Source organism: Natator depressus, chromosome 6, assembly GCF_965152275.1.
Source record: "Natator depressus isolate rNatDep1 chromosome 6, rNatDep2.hap1, whole genome shotgun sequence".
In the NCBI taxonomy this organism is placed as follows: domain Eukaryota; kingdom Metazoa; phylum Chordata; order Testudines; family Cheloniidae; genus Natator; species Natator depressus.
In genome coordinates this window covers 76,612,754-76,636,499 of record NC_134239.1, presented here as the reverse complement: position 1 = coordinate 76,636,499, position 23,746 = coordinate 76,612,754, and the positions used below count along the sequence as shown (strand labels likewise).

The 23,746-nt window shown below is 40.1% G+C and overlaps 1 protein-coding gene across 6 annotated transcripts in view; it reads left to right on the top strand.

The window, feature by feature from the left end:
• Positions 1 to 23,746, top strand: part of CDIN1 (CDAN1 interacting nuclease 1) — a 205,323-nt gene that overhangs the window by 117,576 nt on the left and 64,001 nt on the right. The window contains exon 11 of one of the 6 annotated variants that reach the window (XM_074955764.1): positions 3,674 to 5,012. The exons of the other annotated variants lie outside the window; for them this stretch is intronic. Within the exon in view, the coding sequence (XP_074811865.1) occupies positions 3,674 to 3,764 (91 nt within the window). The 3' untranslated portion in view covers positions 3,765 to 5,012. Of the gene's footprint in view, positions 1 to 3,673; positions 5,013 to 23,746 lie in introns of those variants that run through there. 6 annotated transcript variants of the gene reach the window in all.

Genomic DNA, 23,746 nt, shown 5'->3' with positions numbered 1-23,746 from the left:
CCTTCTGCTGGTGGTATCTGACTCTGATGATAAAAATGAGCACGCGTCGGTCCACTCTCCTTTGGATCGTTATCAAGCAGATCCCATCATCAGCATGGACGCATATCCTCTGGAATGGTAGTTGAAACGTTAAGGGACATATGAATCTTTAGTGCATCTGGCACGTAAATATCTTGTGACACTGATTACAACAGTGCCGTGCAAATACCTGTTCTCACTTTCAGGTGATAGTGTAAACAAGAAGCGGGCAGCATTATCTCCTGTAAATGTAACCAAACTTGTTTGTTTGAGCGATTGGCTAAAGTAGGACTGAGTGGACTTGTGGCTCTAGAGTTTTACATTTTTATGTTTGAGTCCAGTTATTTTTTTGTACATAATGGTACATTTGTAAGTTCAACTTTTATGATAAAGAGATTTCACTATAGTACTTGTATTAAGTGAATTGAAATATACTATTTCTTTTGTTTTTTACAGTGCAAACATTTGTAATCAAAAATAAATATAAAATGAACACTGTACACTTTATGTTCTGTGTTGTAATTGAAATCAATATATTTGAAAATGTAGGAAACATCCAAAAATATTTAAATAAATGGTATTCTATTATTCTTTATCAATGTGATTAATCTCATGATTAATTATGATTAATTCTTTTAATTGCTTGACAGCCCTAGTTTTAATATTATCTTATTTATTTTTCATTAATTAAATAATAAACATGTTAGAGAAGTCCTTTACTGCCATTGATGGTTAAGGATGAACTTCAGTCCTTTGTTGTCTTTAACCTAGTCACTTACTGTTAGAATAAATATGTAGGTTCTGATCTAGCAAATTATGTTTGGGCTTCTAGTATTACTGTGCCCTAGAAGCCGGTAGATACTGCTTTCTGTCGTGCGATTTTACTATGGAAATCTAAAGCAAGATAGATGTATCATCCTGCAAAGTTAAGGATATGACTGGAAAGTGCTGGGCTCATTTAAATGAGTTTCTTAACACATCAAATTTGGTTCAGTCAACTTCTCTTCCTCCACCTAGGGCCGTAGCCCATATGATTTAAAATAAGCATAAGAGCAGTATAACTTTTCTGTATGGGTGGGGGAAACTAGTCTGGTTATTATTGGAACACCCGCCCTTTTACCCAAAGGTGCCTCCTTGCCATTCTGCCATTGCCAAGGATTTTAAGTATAATGGAACGGTACATACTAATCTTCAGGCTTCATGGCCTCCTCTCCATGAATGACTGCTGCAAGCCAGAAAAACCTGAATGAATTCTGCTGTGACCTCTTTATTATTTTTCTACTTGACTAATATTTAAATAGGCAAGGAAGAACCAGCACACCCATTCGGATCCTGGAATAAGCATGTATTCTCTAATGCAGTGACTTCCAAAGTGTGGGGTATATCCACTAGGGGGACACAAAGGGCTAGCTGAAGAGGCATGGGCAGATGAGTCTCAGCTTTCATTTAAAAAAAAAAGTTAGTGTGTATCTTTCTTTTCCTTTCTTTTAGGTTTTTTTGCAGGGAGAACCTTCAAAATGTGAATGGAGTGTAACCAGTGTATCTGAGTTTTCACAGAGTTTGAAACCACAGCTCTGAGGTGTGAACTGTCCCAGTTGTTCAACGGGGGCTAACTCAGATGCCAATGATACTTTAAATGTCAACATTGTTAAGTCATTGCTCATCAAAGCATGTAAGGCTATACCTACACTTCAAAAGCTACAGCAGTGCAGCTGCATCACTGTAGCCGTGCCTGTGTAGTGCTCCAGCAGTGCTTAATTTTTAATGAAAGAGGTGCTGGGACTCAAGAATTTTTTTTACTTTCATAACTGATGCAGCAATCCTAGAGGTGCCAGGGCTATGAACTGCCAAGCCTAGAGGTGCCAGGGCTCAGCCCTGGCAAGCCTTGGCACAAATTAAGCACTGTGCTTCAGTGTAAACACTACCTATGCTGATAAGAGGGCTTCTCTCATCAGCACAGGTAATCTACCTCCCCGACAGGCAGTAGCTAGGTCAATTGAAGAATTCCTCCTCGTTCTGTCCACACCAAGGGTTAGGACAATATAGCTACGTCTCTCAGGAGTGTGTAGTGTAGACCAGTGTAAGAAAGAAATGTCCTACCAGTGTTTCTCAAAGTGTAGAATGTATCCCTCTGAGCAGGGAGAGCAGAAGATGTATCAGCTAGATGTCTCAATGTCTACATGAGAAAGTAATTTAGCACTTATACAATATAGTTAAACCTGTGTAACACCCATATGGACACTCTTATTTTGCAATAAGAGTAGCAATTTTTGGTTTAGCTTACGTCACTTGGGAAGGGGTTTATATTAAACAAAAAAGGCACTTATACCAGTGTTGGGGGGAGGGGCTATATCTGTATAAGTAATCAGTTTAAATTCACATTTTAAGATATACCAAAGTAAGTTTTCTGTGTAGATGGGGCCTTTAACAATAGATAGGAAGATTGCAGAGGGTGAACTTGTTTTCATTTTCTTGAAATAGGCTCGGCTTTGAACCATTTAAAGGCCCTGATTACGTACTTAAGAGGTGATTGTTGCATATGGCCATAAACCAGACAAACAGATTTTGAGGATAGGAAAAACAGCGCAGAAGTAGTCATAATTTGAATTCATACCTGCAGACTGCTATTGGCCAATGTTTCTATACTTGCGTAAATTCTGCAACTGAAAGCCAAAGATCTGGTTTGGTTTTGAAGTTTTTAGGTTATTCTTGGCTTTTGAGGCTAGATTTGTGGCCTTAAATACGGTCTTCAATTTGAAATTATCCTGTTTCAGAAAGGAGAAATAGAAAAGATTTAAAGAAGGTCAATGAAAATAATTAGACATAGACTTCCATGAGAGAAATAACATGATAAAAAATATATAACCATGTCTACATCATTCATTATTTTATTTGGGCTTTCTTACTTATTTCTATAACAATGAAATATAGAAAAATAACCATTTTAAAACTGCTAAGGTAATACATTTTTACACACTGCACAATTAACCTGTAGAACTCACTGCCATATGATAATGTTACTGGGGCCAAGAGTTTAGTAAAAAATGAACAGAATTATACATATTCTCTGTGTGTGTGTGTGTGTAGTATAAACTAAAAGCTCTATTATCCATCATTTGATATCTCCAAATACAAATCTTCAGTCTAGTAACCAGGACTAGTATACTGCCCAAGAGGTTATGCAATTTCACATTCAGCACTCTACTTTTATGCAAAAGAGGCAGAAGACAAATAAGCAAGCTGATATCAGGGATTTATTCAAAAAAGCAGCTTCCAGAGTTGTCATAGGGCATGGCTACACTTGCAGATATAGAGTGCTGTGAGTTAAACCTGCCTTCATAGAGCGCAGTAGGGAAAGAGCTGCAGTCAGTCCACACTGACAGCTGCAAGCGCACTGGCATGGCCACATTTGCAGCACTTGCAGCAGCATTGGGAATGGTGCATTATGGGCAGCTATCCCACAGAGTACCTCTTCCCATTCTGGTGCTGTGGCTTGTGGGAAGGGGGCGGGGCGTGCAGGGCATTCTGGGTCCTGTGCTAACGCCCCGTGATGTATCGGTTCACATCCCAGCATTCCCTTTGCTTCTGTCCACATTTGGTGCCATCTGTCAACGTTTTTTGTACTGCATGCTCTGTCTTCCCTTTCAATCTGCAGGAATGGAGCCCAAACTGCTGAGGAGTATGCTGACGAGTCTTGCCAGCACATCACGTTTGGCGGTAGAGTTATTCCTTATGATCCAAAGTGATCATGAGGGCTCCGACGATGCTATCGACTTGAGTAACGTATATGACACGAGTTTGCTTGTGACATTCACGGACATGCTCACCACCGTGGAATGCTGCTTTTGGGCTCAGGAAACAAGCATTGAGTGGTGGGATCACATCGTCATGCAAGTCTGGGATGACAAGCAGTGGCTGCAGAACTTTCAGATGAGAAAATCCACTTTCATGGGACTGTGTGAGGAGCTCGCCCCCACGCTGCAGCGCAAGGACACGAGATTGAGAGCTGCCCTGACGGTGGAGAAGCAGGTGGCTATTGCAATCTGGAAGCTGGCAACTCCAGACAGCTACCGATTGGGCGCTAACTAGTTTGGAGTGGGGAAGTCGACCATTGGAACCGTGTTGATGCAAGTTTGCAGGGCCATTAATCGCATCCTGCTCAGAAGAACTGTGACTCTGGGTAACGTGTATGACATTGTAGCTGGCTTTGCACAAATGGGTTTCCCTAACTGCAGAGGGGCGATAGATGGGATGCATATTCCAATTCTGGCACCAGCCCACCTATCCCCCGAGTACATTAATCGGAAGGGGTGTTTCTCGATGGTTCTCCAGGCGCTTGTGGATCACCGTGGGCATTTCATTGACATTAACGCAGGTTGGCCCGTAAAGGTGCATAATGCACGCATCTTTTGGAACATTGGCCTGTTCAGGAAGCTGCAAGCTGGGACTTTTTTCCCAGACCAGAAGATCACAGTAGGGGAAGTTGAAATGCCCATTGTGATTCTTGGAGACCCCACTTATCCTTTAATGCTGTAGCTCATGAAACCCTACACAGGGACCCTTGACAGCGGCAAGGAGCGGTTCAACAACAGGCTGAGCTGGTGCAGAATGACTGTGGAGGGTGCTTTTGGCTGTTTAAAGGACCGCTGGCACTCTCTGTATGGGAAGCTGGACCTGGCTGATGACAGCATCCCTGCGGTTATATCCGCGTGCTGTACCCTCCATAACATTTGTGAAGGGAAGGGTGAAAGACTCACTCAGGCATGGAACTCGGAAGTTCAACACCTGGAGGCTGAATTTGAACAGCCAGAGAGCAGGGCTATTAGAGGGGCCCAACGCGGGGTTGCAAGGATTAGGGATGCCTTGAGGGAGCAATTTGAGGCTGAAAGCCACCAGTAATGTCTGGTGCCCTGCACAGGAGTGAAGTGCAGCGGTTCCAATGTTAGTAGGAATCTGTGTTTGCTACACTGACTTGCGGTGCCTGTTTCTTTCCTGGGCTAAGGTATCTTTTACTTTATGCAATAATAAAGAATGTTTTCAAAGCCAAAAAATCCATTTATTGAAAAGAAAATTCATTTATTGAAAAGAGACACAACTGCTTGGGAAACAGAAAGGGCAACGGGGTGGGGAACGGTAGAATCACAGATTTGCGTATGTCCTGTCTGGAGTGCTGTGCAATGAGTGCTGCACTTCAGGATGGCTGTACTGCATGGTGATGGGGGGTGAGTGCAGTGGGTAAGGGTCGTAGTTTTCAGGGCTGGATGGTGAAGCTACAGGTGTTTGGAGGCAGCTGGTGGCGGTAAGAACCCGGATGTTGGGGAAAGTGGATTGGAGGTGACATGGGGGCACAAGGAAAAGAGTTTTGGGACAAGGGCTGCGGGGGAGGGGGGTCGGGTGCGGTAGCGCTCCGCCTGCGTTGCTACGAGCACCTCTATTGAGTCCGCTTGGCGCTCCACGATACTTAGCAGCCGCTCTGTGCTTTGGTGCCGGCGATCCGCATTCTGCTGGCGGACCCTCCTTTCGCTCTCCCGCCACTCCTGCACTTTTTGATTTTCATTACTTGGATGCTGCATTACTTCATGCAACATGTCTTCCTTGCTTCTATGTGGCCTCTTTCTGATTCTTTGGAGTCTTTCAGCCGGTGATAACATGGACGGCTGAGATCTCAAGATTGCATCTGTAAAGGCAAAATGCAACACTTAACAGAGGCAGCATTGTTCACACCAGACAGAGCAATGATTCCCCCGTACTTAAGGGCAAGCACAGTCTACACAATAGCATAATTTGCCCGTCCTAAAGCGAGCGCACATAACCACGGGAACCCCAAAATGGTGAGTAAGCACAGGGTCAAGCGTGACTGATTGTTTCATGGCTGTACTGTCCTCTGGGTTTCTGTGCTTTCGGGAGAACCGACAGTGACAGAGGGCCCCTAAACTGAACACTGTCCCCACATTTTCCACAGGAGTTCATCCTGGAAGATATCTCGCTGCTGAGGGTGACCTGGGAAGCAAGGGAGGGTCTTCTACTGCAATGCAGCTTCCACCCTGGCCCATAGGTAGCTTGCCTATGTGTAGCAATGGTCCCCCTGCCCCTCACGGCACAGTGGCGCAGACAAGTTAACCTGACTGGGACAAGGACCACAGTGGCTCTCCTGAGAAACCTGCTCAAGCACATTGCCCAAGTTCTGGATGAGACCTTTGAAGAGATCACTGAGGCCAATTACCGCGATGTGAGAGAGCACATCAGTGGCCTATTCCGCATTTAGGCATGCATGCAGCCCTAACCCTCCTCGCCCCGAGAGCCCGCACCAAATAACTTCCTTCCCAAAATAAAAGCCACTTACTGGGAACCTCTTCTGGTGTTTGTCCTTCCCCAAGCACCAGCCGCCGCGATTGGCTACCTTCCTCCTTGCTTGAGAACAGCTACTGGCTGCATGCATCTAGGGATTCCGGGATGTCTTCCTCCGCCTCGGCACCCTTGCTCCCACTTTGCTGCTGCTCCTCCTCCTGCCTTGTTGCACTGGGCTCTGAAGTGTCCATGGTGGTCCCTGGAGTGGAGGTGGGGTTGCCGCCAAGTATCACGTCCAGCTCTTTGTAGAAATGGCAGTCGCAGGGGCAGCACCGAAGCGGCGGTTTGCCTCACAGGCTTTGTGGTAGGCATTCCGCAGCTACTTCACTTTAATCCTGCACTGCGGTGTGTCCCGGTCATGGCCCCTTTCCATCATGTCCCTTGATATCAGCCCGAAGGTATGGTAATTCCTATGGGTGGAGCGCATCTGGGACTGGACAGCTTCCTCCCCCCAAACACTATGAGGTCCAGCAACTCGCCATTTGCTCCATACTGGGGCTCGCCTGGCGCGTGGAGCCATGGTCACCTGGAAAGATTCGCTGAAAAGATTCGCTGATAGCACTCCACCCCTGGCTGAGAAAACAGGAAGGGATTTTTCAAAATTCCCAGAGAATTTAAAGGGTGGGTCACCTGAGGGGAGGGCATTAGAGTTCAAAATGATGACCAAAGTGGCTAGCACAGGTATTGTGGGACACTTCTGGAGGCTGATCAGAGTTCACTATAGGACCAGGGCGTCCACACTGGCGCCGCGTCGCTCCAGCAGAGGTGCAGCAAACTTTATTCCACTTGGCGAGGTGGAGTACCAGCAGCGCTGTAGCCACAGAGTCAGAGCGCTCTACGTGCCTTGCCAGTGTGGACGGATAGTAAGCTAGTGCACCTGGGGCTCCTTTATTGCACCGTAACTCGCAAGTGTAGCCAAGACCATAGGGTCATTAGAGATTCAGCCCAATGTCCTACCTCTTCTACGTCTACAATGATAATTGATGTTGATAATGATGACCCTGAGGCACTGCAAGATCCTGAAGTGCCATCTGAATCATCAAAGAAACATTAAATTTTGTTCAGTATAGTTTTAGTGTTAAGTGTATTTTTACTGATCTGGGTGTACGCCATGCGCTACCCATAGTGATAAGTAGTGTCATAAGATAACCTACTGTATAGAAAACTTTACCTGTATATATTGAAGTGCTTCAAGAAACCAACCACGCTGCAGTGCAGTACTACTACAGGATTGGTGAGTACCTGTATACTATTTATACTTTATTCATTTTATTGTATTCTAATTCTTTGAGAATTGGTATTCCATTTGTAAGTATAACTCTTAGTTAACCAGAATTTTTGACTAACCAGCACCCCACATTCCCCCAGTATGCTGGATAATAAAGCTTTTACTGTATATATCTTCTCTTACACTAGATGGGATATAGAAAATCAAAGTGGTTTCCCCCAAGAGGATGATGTTAGTAAATTACAAAATTGTCACTAATGGGAGTTTTAGATCTGTTTCCCGAAGCAGCTGGTACTGGTCAATATGGGACAATATAAGATGTTGATGAACTTGCATAATACTTGTATCCAGGGGCTTGAAATATCCACACTTGATTAGCAACAAGTTTGGAAAAGTTATCCAAATCAAGCAAAAATCCAAGGGTTTATATATTTACAGGGCCGCCCAGAGGATTCATGGGGCCTGGGGTCTCCAGTGGTGGGGGTCCTTCCGCTCCGGATCTTCGGGGCACTTCACCGAAGACATGGAGCGGAAGGACCCCCGCCGCCGAAGACCCAGAGCGGAAGAAGCAGTACCGGGTCCTTCACTCCGGGTGTGTTCGAAGGATCCGCTGCCGAAGTGCCGCCGAAACTTCTCCTTGGGGCCCCTGCAGGGCCTTGGGCAAATTGCCCCACTTGCCCCCCCTCTGGGAGGCCCTGTATATTTGAGAAAAAAAATTCACCTCTCCACTGCTCCCTTTTGTGAAAATGATTGCAATCATTCTAACACATTTCCCCTGTAGTTGGTAAGTCAGGTATAGAGAGATTTACATGTGCTACTGCCTCCATCATAACGGGCCTTGTCTTTAGCTGAAGTGGTGGGAAATCATAGGTCCCCGGTTCAGTCTCTGCAAACAACCCAACTAAATTACACTTGTCAGAATAAATGAACAAGGTACATTTTGTGCTGATTTGTTTGTTTGTTTGTTAACTTGTCAATTCACAAATTCAAGAAATCATAATGGCTTTCCTGTCATTAGGTAACGTAATGAAGTTTTCATGTGTATCCAAAATGTAACTAGCTACTGTCACCTAGAATTGATAATAATTTACCATTAATGTACCACTTTGCTGAGCTAAGCCACAACCTATCAATTATTAAATGTATGAGTCTTGAGGTTTTACTGAGCTTAGAGGATTTTGTGAGTTTCTGTCTTACCCTTAGCATTATACGTGTAATTTTTATTTATTTGTTTTCTTTGTTAGTGATGACATTAGAAAATCAAATGGAAATGTATTGGTAGTTGAATGTTAATATTGCCATGTTAATGTATCTTTATGATTGTTTTAAATACTGGAGGACCTTTCTGGTCTACAGTCTTGACATGTTTGAACCCTTTTAGGTCAACTGCTGAGGACAGCCATCAATGAGGAGAAGCTCAATATAGTGCTTTAGAGAATGGCCAAGAAAGTCATAGCATTTAAGGCCAGATTATCCAGTCTGACCTCCTGTATATCACATGCCACTAACATCACCCAGCCACCCCCACATCAAACCCAGCAACCAAAATGAGACCAAAGTATTTCAGCCACAGCTTTATGAAATTAAATAGGATGGCCCTGATTTCAGACAGTCCTAGTAGTTTTTGAAAAGGGGGGAAAGCAACAACAGTCCTCTACTATTACTGGATTTCCCCTTTTCTGTATTCATAATAATGAGTGTCCTACAGAGTAACTGCTACACAGGAAAGCACTCCTGATATCGTCTGGGAATGCTTGTGCCATTTATGTCAATGTCTAATGTGAAATACTACAATACAGTTCAAATTCTGTTGAAATCCGTGGGATCTGTATAGTAAAAATGATATATGCAACATAATGGAGTATTGTCACTTTAAAAAAAAATACTATACATAAATGGTATAGGATTGCTCAAGAATACCTCAACAAAAGATACATCTCCCATTTCTCCTCACTCCCACCATGTACAGTGGCTTTTCAGTTCCTTCTTTACGTTTAAAAAGATACATTCTTAAATTGCAATATGACATAAATATTTTGAAACTACAAACCATATAGGCCTGATCTGGCTACTTTCAAGCAAGAAATCCCATTGACTTGTTCCCTAATTCAGCGTGATACCCACTGAATTCCCCCTCTTTGAGTCTGTGGAGCTATTCACATGCTTATAGAAGGCATATACTTAAGTACCTTGCTAAGTTGAGAGTTTATATTGCCTTCAGTTGACCTCTTGCAGTTGCAGAATCTAGGGCTCTGTTTCTTTAATTTCTTTACTTACATACAAACTTAATCTTTTCTTAAGTTTTTAAGAAAAAAATGCATTCTGCTTTTATAGCAAGCTTCACCTGCATATAATTTACATTCTGAAAAGTTCATTCTTTTAATAAGATGAAAGAGCAGAGTCACCTGCCAAAAATGCATACAGGAATGTATAAATGTAGACTTAGATGTAACACATGAAATTATATTGTGCAAGTAATGAAGATGAAATGAAGACAAAAGCTGGGGGAAAAAAGAGGAAGAGGAAAAGCAAAGTGTGAGGGCAGCGAATAGGTGCATTAACATTTCAGTTGTGTCAATGCAAATTTAAACAGACCCAATTATAAAACTTGGAATGTGTGTTTGTTATGGTAATGCAGTCCGGTCCTTTGAATTCTGAGATACTTGAGTCACTACTGTGATATGCAAAAAGAAAAGGAGGACTTGTGGCACCTTAGAGACTAACCAATTTATTTGAGCATGAGCTTTCGTGAGCTACAGCTCACTTCATCGGATGCTGTGATATGTACATACTGTATGTGACCACATTTGAGTGTGTATTATAGAAGAGGAACTCTAGCTCAGTTTTTATTCAGCTTTCTCCATCACTTTTCTCAATTTGGGTTGATACGTTCCTTCTTTGGTGTCATCAAGAGGTGTTTTTCTCTTTTTTAAGTTTAAGAAAAATACCAAGTAGTCTTTTGTTGAGTATGGAGAGTATGAGAGAAATAAAATTTTTTTCCAGCTTACCAAAACAAATCTTTCTTTCTATCTCTAATAACTTGAAGAATTACTGAACAAAGAAACTACAGCTCAAACTTGCCCTGTGGCTGGTGCTTCTGAGAAATAGTCTCTTTGCTAAATTTGGGGTTTTCAAATCTAAAATATTAAACTATAATGGAATGGAAAAAACACTTTTTAGCAACAACTTCATATTTTCCGTGCTTGACTGTAGAGACACAACAGGTGTTGCCCAATATTACTGGGACTGCTGTAAATGAAACACGCACAGCAGAATCCTCCAAAAATAGCTCTAAGGGAATCACAGGGACAAATAATGTGTGTATACTATGGGCCTGATTCTTATTTAGACTATGCCCCCTTACACAGCCAAAGGGGTAAGACTCAGACCCTATGGCTTTAGGATATACATGCAAATTAAAAGGTTTCATTTCAAAAAAAGGTTTTAGACATTTAATTGCAAACATACCGCGATCCAAATCTAGACTGATGGTGTTGCTTTGTTAAACCAGCTTTGCAGAAACCTCTGTCACAACTGTAGCTGAAGCAAACTTGCCTCATTCACATAAGTGAAGGGTGAACTTCAAAGCCTAAATGGGTTATTTAAATGCTAATGTTAAACACATGCAGTTTTGTCTTCTGTGGTTTTTTTTTCTTTAAAAAACAAGGAAGTTAAATGCAAAAATCTTTTTCAATGCAACATTAAGTTTAACTATGTTAATTTTCTAAAGTGTATGTTTAAGTTAAGGTTCCCACAGTAACTCATCCATTTTGCAATACTTTATGTAATAGTTCTATAATGAACGGTCTTAACTAGTTATCAAATGTACTGTGTACAGTATGGGTAAATTACTTTTATTAAAAGTGAGGTCCCAATCAAGCACACACTTCTGGGCATAGTATTTCCTACTGTGACTAGTTCCATTGAACTTTTTCCCTTCCTCATTTGTTTAAATTCATAACTGTAATTTTGGGTTAGCCTGCTGTTTGCATTTAATAAACATAGATGTGCCACACGCACATACATTCACATACGCATGTGAATGGTTAAATGTGGTAAATAATAGTAATTGATAATGCAAATCATAATATTTCTCTGTTTTTAGAATCAGCTGATTTGAAGATATATAACACCACCATTATTTTTTCCTTCATTATGTCATTTAGTGGATGTGGGTTCTTGGGTATAGCCAGAACTGTATGTGTGTTAATGTGTCTTGAGGTTTATAATCTGTTGATGAGATGGCTATTTAATTATTAAAATGCAGAACAAACAGAATTGATTATGGAATGCGAAATTGTGAAGTACTGTAATGTCTGTTCTTATCTATTCAAGGGTGCAAATGTTACAGACTTTGTGCTGCTTATATGAAGTTCAACACTGTCAGAAGACAGGGTATTGTTACTGGGCTAGATGGACCATTGGTTTGACCTAGTATGTCTATTCTTATATGTAGTTGCTAAACTAATTTTCTATTTTCAAATTTCAAGTTACAGGAGATATAACTTCAAAGTGAGTCAGAGCTATGTTTATCCCTCTTATATGTCAGAGTTTAAGTGCAATGTTTTATGTATACACTCATCATGACAGTTGAAAAGGCTATAAAGAAAAGAAATTATATAATTGCTTGAAAGAATTAAGTAGTAGGGATAGAGGCTTTCAGAAACTACAGAGCAGTTTTAATAATTATATCACCTGAAGTTAAGCTGCAAAATTATGTCCTAATTATTTGTGATGAGTAATTAACTATAAAGTTACAAGCTTTGAACGATTTTCAGAAATAATTTTCTTTGATTTTTTTCCCACACACACAAACAACACCCCATCATTTTCTATTTTAGCAGTTTCCACAACTTAAATATTAAATTCTTATTGTTTGCTTTCTGTTGTATTAGTAGTGTGTGTTTTGCAATTCTAATCTTCACGTTTTTCTTTCTTTATCACCGAAGTAGGCCTTTTGAAGCCAGGGAATTTTTCATAGCAATATTGACAGTGTTCACATTTGCATGATGACAGCCAAGGAATGGAGCAGTAATTTTTGAAATTGCAGAAGTATTTAGAACACTGATAAAAGCTGAAATATATTTTTGATGGATTGAAGTTAAGCATACATGATTTTTCCTGCTGTCAAAAGGCTCTGAATTTAGTGAATATTTGCCTGCTGTGAGAATGCAAGATTAACATCACAACCATCACCCGGGCACCCAAACCCTGCAATTTAATAGCTTTTTAGGTTCTTTCCTTTTTCTAAACAGCAATTAATCTCATTTTAGTACAATTTTCTCGTTTCTGAAGTCGCTCATTGAATCGCTGTTTTGTTCATATTTGGCTTCAGCTCCTCTGCATAGTCATTAAAGTCCCAATTAATGTCACCTTTAGCTGAAGAGTACTCATTTTTATTGAGAAAATGACAGTTGCTGCCATGAGTAGTGCAGTGTAATATACATTAATTGCCCTGTAACACTGGTAATTACGAGTTTTTCAAGCCTCTCAGTAAACTGTCATGCCTAGACAAGACTGTGCTAAAATAGATTACTCATTAGGGAGACCTGTCCTGTTTTCTGGTGGGTTCTTAGTGTTCATTTAAAAAAAATCTTGAGCTTGAACAAATAGTTGCCAAAAGCAATTTCCTACAACAACATGCTTGTGTTGGGTTTTTCAGCCATCACTTAAGTCTGCGGTCAGCAAACAGACAGGGTGCAGTGGACTCTAGAGATGTCGAGATTTGAACATTTATTTATCTGGATCACAAGAATAAGCTTAACAGGTCTTAATTCAGTATTGAATGTAGATCTGATTAAAGCAGCCTTTTTTGATATTGTGTTATAACAGGGCTACATTATGCTTTAAAAAGAGCAGTTGCTGATTCCAATATTTTTTGCCTGAAAATACTTAACCTTGTAATATTATGGACTGTCCAGTGAATTGAAATTATTATGCCCATAATCAAATCATTCTGAACTGAGGAATAGCAGGGTCTGTTTAACATAATATAATGCAGGGACTGTACCGCATTACAATGTGTATCTTTTAAAATTCTAGAATCAATAGATGGAGAGAATTGCATTAATATTGTGTATGAAATAACTGGTTCTGAAAATCAGGCTTTAATATATATTGTTAAATGTCATGCCCACTGACTGAACTGGGAGAAAAAAAGAAGAAAAAAGGTACTTCTAATTTCAAAATGAATATATTTCACTGCATTCTCTGTCTTTCAGTCTCTCTCGTATTTCACATTTGTTTTTTAAACACAAAGTATTCTTCTCTAAAACCCATTGCAGTACTAAACTGACTAAAGAAAACCTTTGTTTTATCTTTGTTGTAACACCTGCTTTAGGCAATCTGCTCTTTCTCTCTCTCTCTCGCTCTCTAAATGAATTTTGTCACAGCCTTTCATATTCTCTTGTGGTGATGAGCTAATGAAAGTAGATAGTACAATTTGTGCTGACCAGGTAGCAACTGCCAGCTTGCAGCTGAGGATAGTTTAAATAAATAAATAAATAAAATATAGCATTATATCACTGATTTACCCATTACGTGACATTAATAGTGAGAAACCTTGGTGTGTTTATCTGTTTGTATTGGTGTGCATTTATCGAATTGTTTATGACAAGACTAATTGGGGTAATTGTAGACACTGAAATTACCTGTCAGCTATATGTAACCACACTCCCTTTCTTTCTGACAAATGATGACAACTGAGGGACCCCATAGCATTACTCATGATGGCTTTTCGAGTGGTAATAAGGACAATAGGGGCCCTGGCTAATTTGACATGGACAGCCTTCACAACAAGAAGCCAGCTAAATGACTTGTCAGTAGGGGAAAGAAGTCGGAAAAGTAATGGAGTCCCCCATGGCGCTCTGACAGGGAGATGAGGCAATTTCAACGGAAAGTGAAAAGGCTTCAGTTTGTCAAGTATTTAGAACAATCAGAGAACAGCTAGAGGCTGGAACCTGACAATAAATTTGTGAACCATGGTAGCAGTTTCATATAGGTCAGTTATTTCATAATGGCTCTGAAGCTTTCATAGGTTTCTGCTTTCGTAGTATACTTCACATCCACCAACTGGTGCTTTGTCACCTTAAATTTGTGCTTCCCTTTACACAGTAGGAATAATAGTTAAGGTTACAGAGGAACAGAAATGTAAGATAGCATGATTTTCAGACACCAGTCTGTTGAAAAATAAACAAAAATTTAGATAGTAATAATGTGATTGCCTCCATTACAAGCTAGTGGTGTTAACACATTCTCTATGGTAGCGGCCTGCACCGTTTTATGGATAAGAAGTGAAGTAATTTATTTTTCACCAGCAAAACTAAATAAAATGCAATCTTTTTTATATTTCACCTGTCTGTACATAGTTAAAAAATTTTAAGGTTCATTTCCAACTGCGCGCTCTTGAAACATATTCCAGTTCTGTACTTATGACCTCTATTGAAACAGTGTAACTGATGACACAGAAAGAGACTTGTGATTTCGTTGTGTGGTCTATAGAAAGTGATGTACTTGAGGATTTAAAATTAGAAAAACTCCTGATTTAAATATCAGTTCTTAAAGTTGTGTCCTCCACTGATCATGTGGATTTTTTTCTGTGACTTCAGGAGCCTGTCATTTTTTTATATCAATGGTGTTGACCTTTTTATTTGCAATGAAGAAAAAAAGTCCATGATTAAAGCATCAATGTTGTTCTGTGTTTTCTGAATTCTTGACTTAGGATCCGGTATTGCTTAGAAGTGTTCATGGGTTTTGCTTGGATCTAGTGAGACACATCAACGTTTTCTTTCTAAAGTGATCTTTTTGTTAGAAAATAGGACAGTACATAGTAGTTTACATTTTTTTACTTTTGACAACTTTTTTCCTTCATTTTTGCTAATGATTCCCCCACACATACACCCATTTTAAGCATTCGAAAACTAGTGCAACAAGTGTTTATTCTTGAACTCTGGATCCCAGCCCTTACAATAAGTGCTTCAAGATGTATGTCTCATCTCATGAGCAACATATCTTTTGACCTGGTCTTACTAAAATTAGCTGTATAGGCTTTTTATTTTCTCCACCTTCCTCCTCTGATCTCCAAGTCTCATTGTGCAGTTTTGAAGGATTCTTAAATTAGGCCACCAGAGAATTTGGCCCTTTATTCCCAATGCCAGAGTATTTCAAAAATATTTTTTTATTTCCTGTGCTTTGGTAATTGTATCAAGGAAAAACCTTGATCATCCCTGCAAGATAGGCTGTTGAGTGAGTCACACACACACACACACACCAGCCCTGTGAGGTGATCATTTAAACATATGTGCATCTCATTTACTATTCTTGCCTGCCCTGCACATGTTCTCCTAAGTTTGCCAAATAGTCTTTCTACCTACCTTATTTTCTGGTTGTTCCTTCAGTAGAGCTAATGAAATACCAACATATGCAAAAGTGGGATAAGTGAAAGATCTTCCTCTTCTTTCTCTGTCTGAGGCAGAGCTCTTGAGCTGTTCATATTGAAGTCCTCTGAGTACTACGAGATTAGGAGTGTTTGAACACTGTGGTGTCTAGAATTGTTTCAGCATGTTCTCTTTGGGCCATATTCTTCCTTCACTATTTGTGGAGTTGCACAGATATGAATGAGAGCAGAATTTGCATCTTTATTTGTGGATTGTTTCAGTGTCATTCATGCATATAATCACCTCATTGCCAATAACTGAATTTAATGTTGCCACAGGCCTTTTTAACACTTCCTACCTCAATGCACATTGGTCTCATTGGAGGGCTGCGTATTGTATTCCTGTTATGAGACATATTTGCACAATACTTTTAGATTTATTGATTTCTAATGCTGTCTTGCATTAGCTCTGATGAGAGATGCTATAGTATGTTTTTTCTAAATGGTTGGAAATATTATAGCTCTGAGGAACTAGTGTTTTTTAAACAATACTCCTGGTTTTCTAGCATTAGACGTTCACCAATTTTGTCCTCTCCCCAAATTCTCTTTGAAAAACTAAATATAATGTAAAATTAACACCAAACTATAATGTAATTTCAGAAAAAGGATGGTTTAACATTATCCAAAGTGAACTGTGTGATCTTTGTCGGGGGTAGGAAACTGCATCAGTGTAGTGGAAGAATTCTGAGAGCCATCTCCATCATATAATTGGATTTTACCAAATCCTAATCACTCTGTGATCTGTAATAGCTGAGTATCCCCTTTCAACACCGTTAAATGCCTTTTCTGATTCAAGTGAAAAGCAGTCATAGGGTTTTCCATTTTGACTGCTTTTTTATATTATCCATACATATTTCTTTATAATTAATTAACTAACATTAAATAAGTATTCATATGAGATACAGGCTCTTAGCTAGAATGTGGTAGTCATGATGTGGAGCCTAACCCAACGCCTTGGAATCTTTCTGTTCACTTTAGTAGCTATTGCGGTCAGGCCATGAGTTTGGTGTATAGTTCTGGCAATGTTATAGGGGTGTTTTGATCTGGTGGTATTGTTATGAGGGACAATTTTCCAGAAAAACCCTTGCCTTTGGCTTCATTAAGAGTTTTAAATATTAACTTTAGAATTTTGTCTGGTACGAATTTTTGATGTATATACCACTAAGCGTAAACAGTAATAAAGGTTAGCACGTGCTGGGAATCTGGGAGGCAAGAAGGAAGCCCATCAGACTGCAATGGAGATAAAATCACTTGTACCAATATATTCTCTACTGCTACCTGCTATAATAATGGAAAAAAATCATTTAATTTCTTCATCGCTTCCTTATTTTTTTAATATAGATTAATTTCCTGCTGGTGAAAGGTGCCGGGTAGAAAACAAAACTGTTCAGAAAGCTATAAGCAGGGACATTCTTTCTTTTGGGTAGGTTTGACCAACATATACACGCACACATATATACACAGAAACAAACATTAGAGAGAGATGTACTTTTGTTTGTTTGTTTCGATATTTATTTTTACTGCTGAATTAAAGAAGTTCTGATAGTTTTCCATGCTGTTTCCTATCACTGAGTGAAGATTACTGATGAAGTGAGCTGTAGCTCACGAAAGCTTATGCTCAAATAAATTGGTTAGTCTCTAAGGTGCCACAAGTACTCCTTTTCTTTTTGCAAATACAGACTAACACGGCTGTTACTCTGAAACCTGTGGCTGTTTAGGCATTTGAGCTTTTCATTTAATTTAAATTCCCAACACTGACTATAGATGTTGAAGTAATTAATAATTTCATTGATACATCTCCATGTCTTAATTACTTTAAACCTGGTAATTGGGGAGTTCAGTTATGTTATATAAGGAAGAATAATAGATGCCTCTTGGCCTACAAACTGTCCAGATTCACTTATAAATTGAGTAGCATTAATGAGAACCTAAGAAGTTTCAAATTGTAAAATGAACCAATCTGATGTATTATTAAATATGTGAGTGTCAAAGTATTCTAGCTGCTGCATTTAGGGTTAAACAGTTAATTCAACAACTTGTAAAGCTTGTTATAGTAAGCAGCAATAATCAATACAATATTATATAAGAAATATTATTAATGACCTAAATGTCATTTGCTGTTTTTATTACATTTTATTGTATTTAGCTTGTAATTTAAACTGCTTTCTAATTAATTTTAGTCTTACTCAGTTTGAACTAGTAAAACCTACCTATCTAATAGATGACACATGTTGTAGGGAAACATACAAGATTCTCATTTCCCCTAGATCAGTCAGCCATGAAATAATTAACTGGATTTTTGTTTTTCCTGCATTTTTTTAAGAAATATAATACAATTGAATTTGTCCAGTTTTTTTTTAAAAAGGAAAAAAACATGGAAGCAAATTACCTAAATGTTTTATCTGACAGCATTCTCTTTTAACTGTTAAAATATCCTGAAGCACTTGATCACAATGCCTTTTAATTTTAAAGCCATGTGTTGTATTAGTGAATTGCAGATGTTACTGATTTGAGCTGAAATTTCTCAGTGTGTTTACCAGAACACTAGGCTGGCACTAACAAGGTCCCATCTAGGTCAAAAGACCTAGAATCGACATTTTTCTTAAATCTTACTCTTGTGAAAACTAGAAGCCCAGGTCAGGGCAGTCAGCTGATGGCATTACCTCTTACAACCACTGATTACATTAGCTCTACATTTATCAGCTACAAAAAGACTAACACTTAACCTTTTAAGTCAATAGTTTTGATGTATCCTTACTTTTTTTAAATGGGGACTGTTGTACTAAAGTATTGGTTCAGTACCAATGAAGTATAACACAGTTTTTTCCAGTTTTGCCGACTACTAGGTTTACACAGCTAAGCAAAATTCACACTTTATATCTGGGGGTGGGGGGGTTGGCTAATTTTGATGCCTAGATAGCTACAGTAAATATTTTACTTTTTTTAATGTGTTTCATTTGTCTTTGGGAATTTTGTTAGTCTCTTGCCCTGGATTTAAAATCAGTAGATGCATTTTATAGGTAGTTCAAGAACAATCTTAAATTGTTCAGTGGGAAATATCTAGAAACTGGAGTTTTCCAGAGAAAACACATATAATTTCACTTCTAATTTAGTTTTAGATATTTAACTCTCATTCATTCCTAAAGTACACAGTATAAGCACTATACAGTGAAAACTAGTCCCTGCCTGTGCAGAGAGCACTATTCCTCCTCTAGCAGGTTGGTGCTGGGCTCCTCTTTCCCCTTCCTGGGCTCAGCCAGCAATTAACTGACCTATGAGTAGTAGATTCTGACTCTTAGTTGCAAAGACTGGCATTGCACAGAGGGTATATGTGAAAGGTTATCAGTAGAGTCTTAGAATGTTCCTGCTTACACATGTTGACAGCCTGAGCTCTTCATCTTGCTACAGGGCAGGAAGGCCACAAAGTGTAGAGGCTGTGTCTAGGGAATAATAGTTGGGCTGCTCCAGCAGCAACATCTGGAATATTACATGAGAACATAAGAATGGCCCTGCTGGGTCAGACCCAGGGGCCATCTAGCCCAGTATCCTGTCTTCTGACAGTGGCCAGGGCCAGGTGCCCCAGAGGAAATGAACAGAACTGGTAATCCTCAAGTGATCCATCATGTCGCTTATTCCCAGCTTCCAGCAAACGGAGGCTGGGGACACCATTCCTGCCCATCCTAGCTAATAGCCATTGATGGACCTATCCGCCATTAATTTAACTAGTTCCTTTTTGAACCCTGTTATGGTCTTGGCCTTCACAACATCCTCTGGCAAGGAGTTCCACAGGTTGACTGTCCATTGTGTGAAGAAATACTTGCTTTTATTTGTTTTAAACCTGCTGCCTATTAATTTCATTTGGTGACCCCTAGTTCTTGTGTTATGAGAAGTAGTAAACAACACTTCCTTATCTACTTTCTCTGCGCCAGTCATGATTTTATAGACCTCAATCATATCTCCCCTTAGCCATCTCTTTTCCAAGCTGAAAAGTCCAGGTCTTATCAATCTCTCCTCATATGGAAGCCATTCCATACCCCTACTCATTTTTGTTGCCCTTTTCTGAACCTTTTCCAATTCCAGTATATCTTTTTTGCGATGGGGGTGACCACATCTGCACATAGTATTCAAGATGTGGGCATACCATGGATTTATATAGCGGCAACATGATATTTTCTGTCATATTATCTATCCCTTTCTTAAAGATTCCCAGAATTCTGTTTGCTTTTTTGACTGCTGCTGCACATTGAGTGGATGTTTTCAGAGAACTGTCCACAATGACTCCAAGATCTCTTTCGTGAGTGGTAACAGCTAATTTAGACCCCATCATTTTATATGTATAGTTGGGATTATGCTTTCGAATATGCATTACTTTGCATTTATCAACATTAAATTTCATCTGCCATTTTGTTGTCCAGTCACCCAGTTTTGAGAGATCCTTTTGTAACTCTTCTCAGTCTGCCTGGGTCTTAACTATCTTTAGTAATTTTGTATCATCTGAAAATTTTGCCACCTCACTGTTTACCCCTTTTTCCAGATCATTTATGAATATGTTGAATAGGACTGGTCCCAGAACAGACCCTTGGGGGACAGCACTATTTACCCCTCTCCATTCTGAAAACTGATCATTTATACCTGCACTTTGTTTCCTATCTTTTAAGCAGTCTATGAGAGCACCTTCCCTCTTATCCCGTGGCAGCTTACTTTGCGTAAGAGCCTTTGGTGAGGGACCTTGTCAAAGGCTTTCTGAAAATCTAAGTACACTATATCCACGGGATCCCCTTGGTCCACATGCTTGTTGACCCCTTCAAAGAATTCTAGTAGATTGATGAGGCATGATTTCCCTTTACTAAAACCATCTTGACTTTTCCTCAACAAATTATGTTCATCTATATGTCTGACAATATTGTTCTTTATTATAGTTTCAACCAGTTTGCCCAGTACTGAAGTCAGGCTTACAGGCCTGTAATTGCCGGGATCACCTCTGGAGCCCTTTTTAAAAATTGGCATCACATTAGCTATCCTCCAGTCATCTGGTACAGAAGATGATATAAATGATAGGTTACGGATTATAGTTAGTAGTTCTGCAGTTTCACATTTGAGTTCCTTCAGAACTCCTGGGTGAATACCATCTGGTCCCGGTGATTTATTGGTGTTTTAATTTATCAATTTGTTCCAAAACCTCCTCTAATAATACCTCAATCTGGGCCAGTTCCTCAGATTTGTCACCTAAAAAGAACAGCTCAAGTTTGGGAATCTACCTCATGTCCTTAGCCATGAAGACCAATGCAAAGAATTCATTTAGTTTCTCCGCAGCGGCCTTATCGTGCTTGAGTGCTCCTTTAGCACCTCGATCGTCCAGTGTCCCCACTGGTTGTTTAACAGGCTTCCTGCTTCTGATGTACTTAAAAAAAAAAATTGCTATTACTTTTTGAGTCTTTGGCTAACTGTTCCTCAAATCCTTTTTTGGACTTCCTAATTGTATTTTTACACTTCATTTGCCAGTGTTTATGCTCCTTTCTATTTTCCTCACTAGGCTTTAACTTCCACTTTTTAAAGAATGCCTTTTTGCCTCTCACTGCTTATTTTACTTTGTTGTTTAGCCATGGTGGCTCTTTTTTGGTTCTCTTACTATGTTTTTTAATTTGGGGTATACATTTAAGTTGAGCCTCTATTATGGTGTGTTTAAAAAGTTTCCACGCAGCTTGCAGAGACTTCACTTTTGGCATTGTACTCTTTAATTTCTGTTTTAACTAACCTCCTCGTTTTTATGTAGTTCCCCTTTCTGAAATTAAATCCTACAGTGTTGGGCCGCTGTGATGTTTTTCCTGCCACAGGGATAGTAAATTTAATTATATTATGGTCACTATTACCAAGGGGTCCAGCTATATTCACCTCTTGGATGAGATCCTGTGCTCCACTTAGGTCCAAATCAAGAATTGCCTCTCCTCTGGTGGCTTCCAGAACCAGCTGCTCCAAGAAGCAGTCATTTAAGGTGTCAAGAAACTTTATCTCTGCATCCCGTCCTAAGGTGACATGTACCTCGTCAATATGGGGATAATTGAAATCCCCCATTATTATTGTTGAGTTTTTTATTTTAATAGCCTCTCTAATCTCCCTGAGCATTTCACAGTCACTATCACCATCCTGGTCAGGTGGTCTGTAATATATCCCTGCCACTAAATTCTTATTATTAGAGCATGGAATTTCTATCCATAGAGACTCTATGGTACAGTTTGATTCAGATATGATTTTTACTTCACTTGATTCTACGCTTTCTTTCACATACAGTGCCACCTCACCCCCACCCCCGCATGATCTGTTCTGTCCTTCCGATATAGTTTGTACCCTGCTATTACTGTATTCCATTGATTATCCTCATTTCACCAAGTTTCTGTGATGCCTATTATATCAATATCCTCATTTAATACGATTGTTTAAGGGTAGCTTTTCTCCACCATTCCAAAGTAGAGAAGCCTGTATCAAAGTCCTCCAGCTCATCACCAATGAAGGGGGACCCAGGTGACTACAGAGTATGGTCACTGGTAGCCCTGAACCAACTTACTGGGAGTTCTACAGATGGCTGAAACTTGGATAGCAGCAGCAAATTATGCACCTAACAGATAGCTGCAAACTGGAGAGTAAGGGAACAGTAGCAGTAGAATAGGGCCAGGTGATAGGGAGCATATCTAAGCTGCCGCCAGCAAAAGAAAAGAGGAAGCACAGCCCCTAAGGAAGGTCTTCTTGCGCTGCTTATGAATCCATCTTAAGGACAAAGGCTGAACAAAATGCAGAGCAGATATGTGAAGGGAACAATAGATTCTACATTAGAGGAAAGTAATGGTCTGCCCATGACCTCTTCTTTCTCCCTTCTGTCACTGGGAGTTGCCATGAAATGAGAGCAGTAGCTAACATTGTCCCCAGTGCAGGGTCTTTCCTTGTGGCTCTTGGTAGCCAGTCCTTGGACCAGCATGACATACAGTCTGTGCCTATTAGAAAAGCTGTCCCTTGGGTTAACGTGTGCCACCTTTCATTGCGGTAGTCTGTCATCTAGGCCAGTGCTTCTCAAGCTATCAGATGTGGGGGACCGGCAATTTTTTTTCCAATGTGCGCACAGACCGGCAGCTGATGGTTCGCGGACCGGCACTGGTCCGTGGACCACCACTTTGAGTAGCACTGATCTAGGCCATCTCTCCATTACAAACTTCAATTGATACAAGTTATGTCGGCATAAAGTGGCTGGAGTTAGTATATCGCTTGTTCGTGTGCATACTTGGCTCCTTGTGTCGGCACTGCACGTACTCACCAGGAGTGCTTTTGTCTGTGCACCATAAGTAAGTATCCCAGTGTGCAACCCGCCACAGTCTTGCGCACTACCTTTTGGAAAACTTTGGCGATGCATGATGGGGCAGAAGTGAGTTGCGTAGGGGTTACTGGGAGCAAGGGGTCAACCTCCCAGCATCCAACTGTGTCCATACCATAATGTCATTTATATCCCATAACTTTTGCACCTTTTTAAAAAATTCCACGAACTCATGTGGCCCTCCTTGCTGTCTGCCATTTCTGACAGAAGCATGGAGCCTACACAACTTTGCATTATTGTCATAAGTGTTGCATGCACAGGACACATGATCCACCAGTATTTGCAGAGCTGTAAGAAGAGCCAAATCAGCAGCGAAAATGACTATTTCTTGGAGGACAAGGGCGACATAGTGAAAACC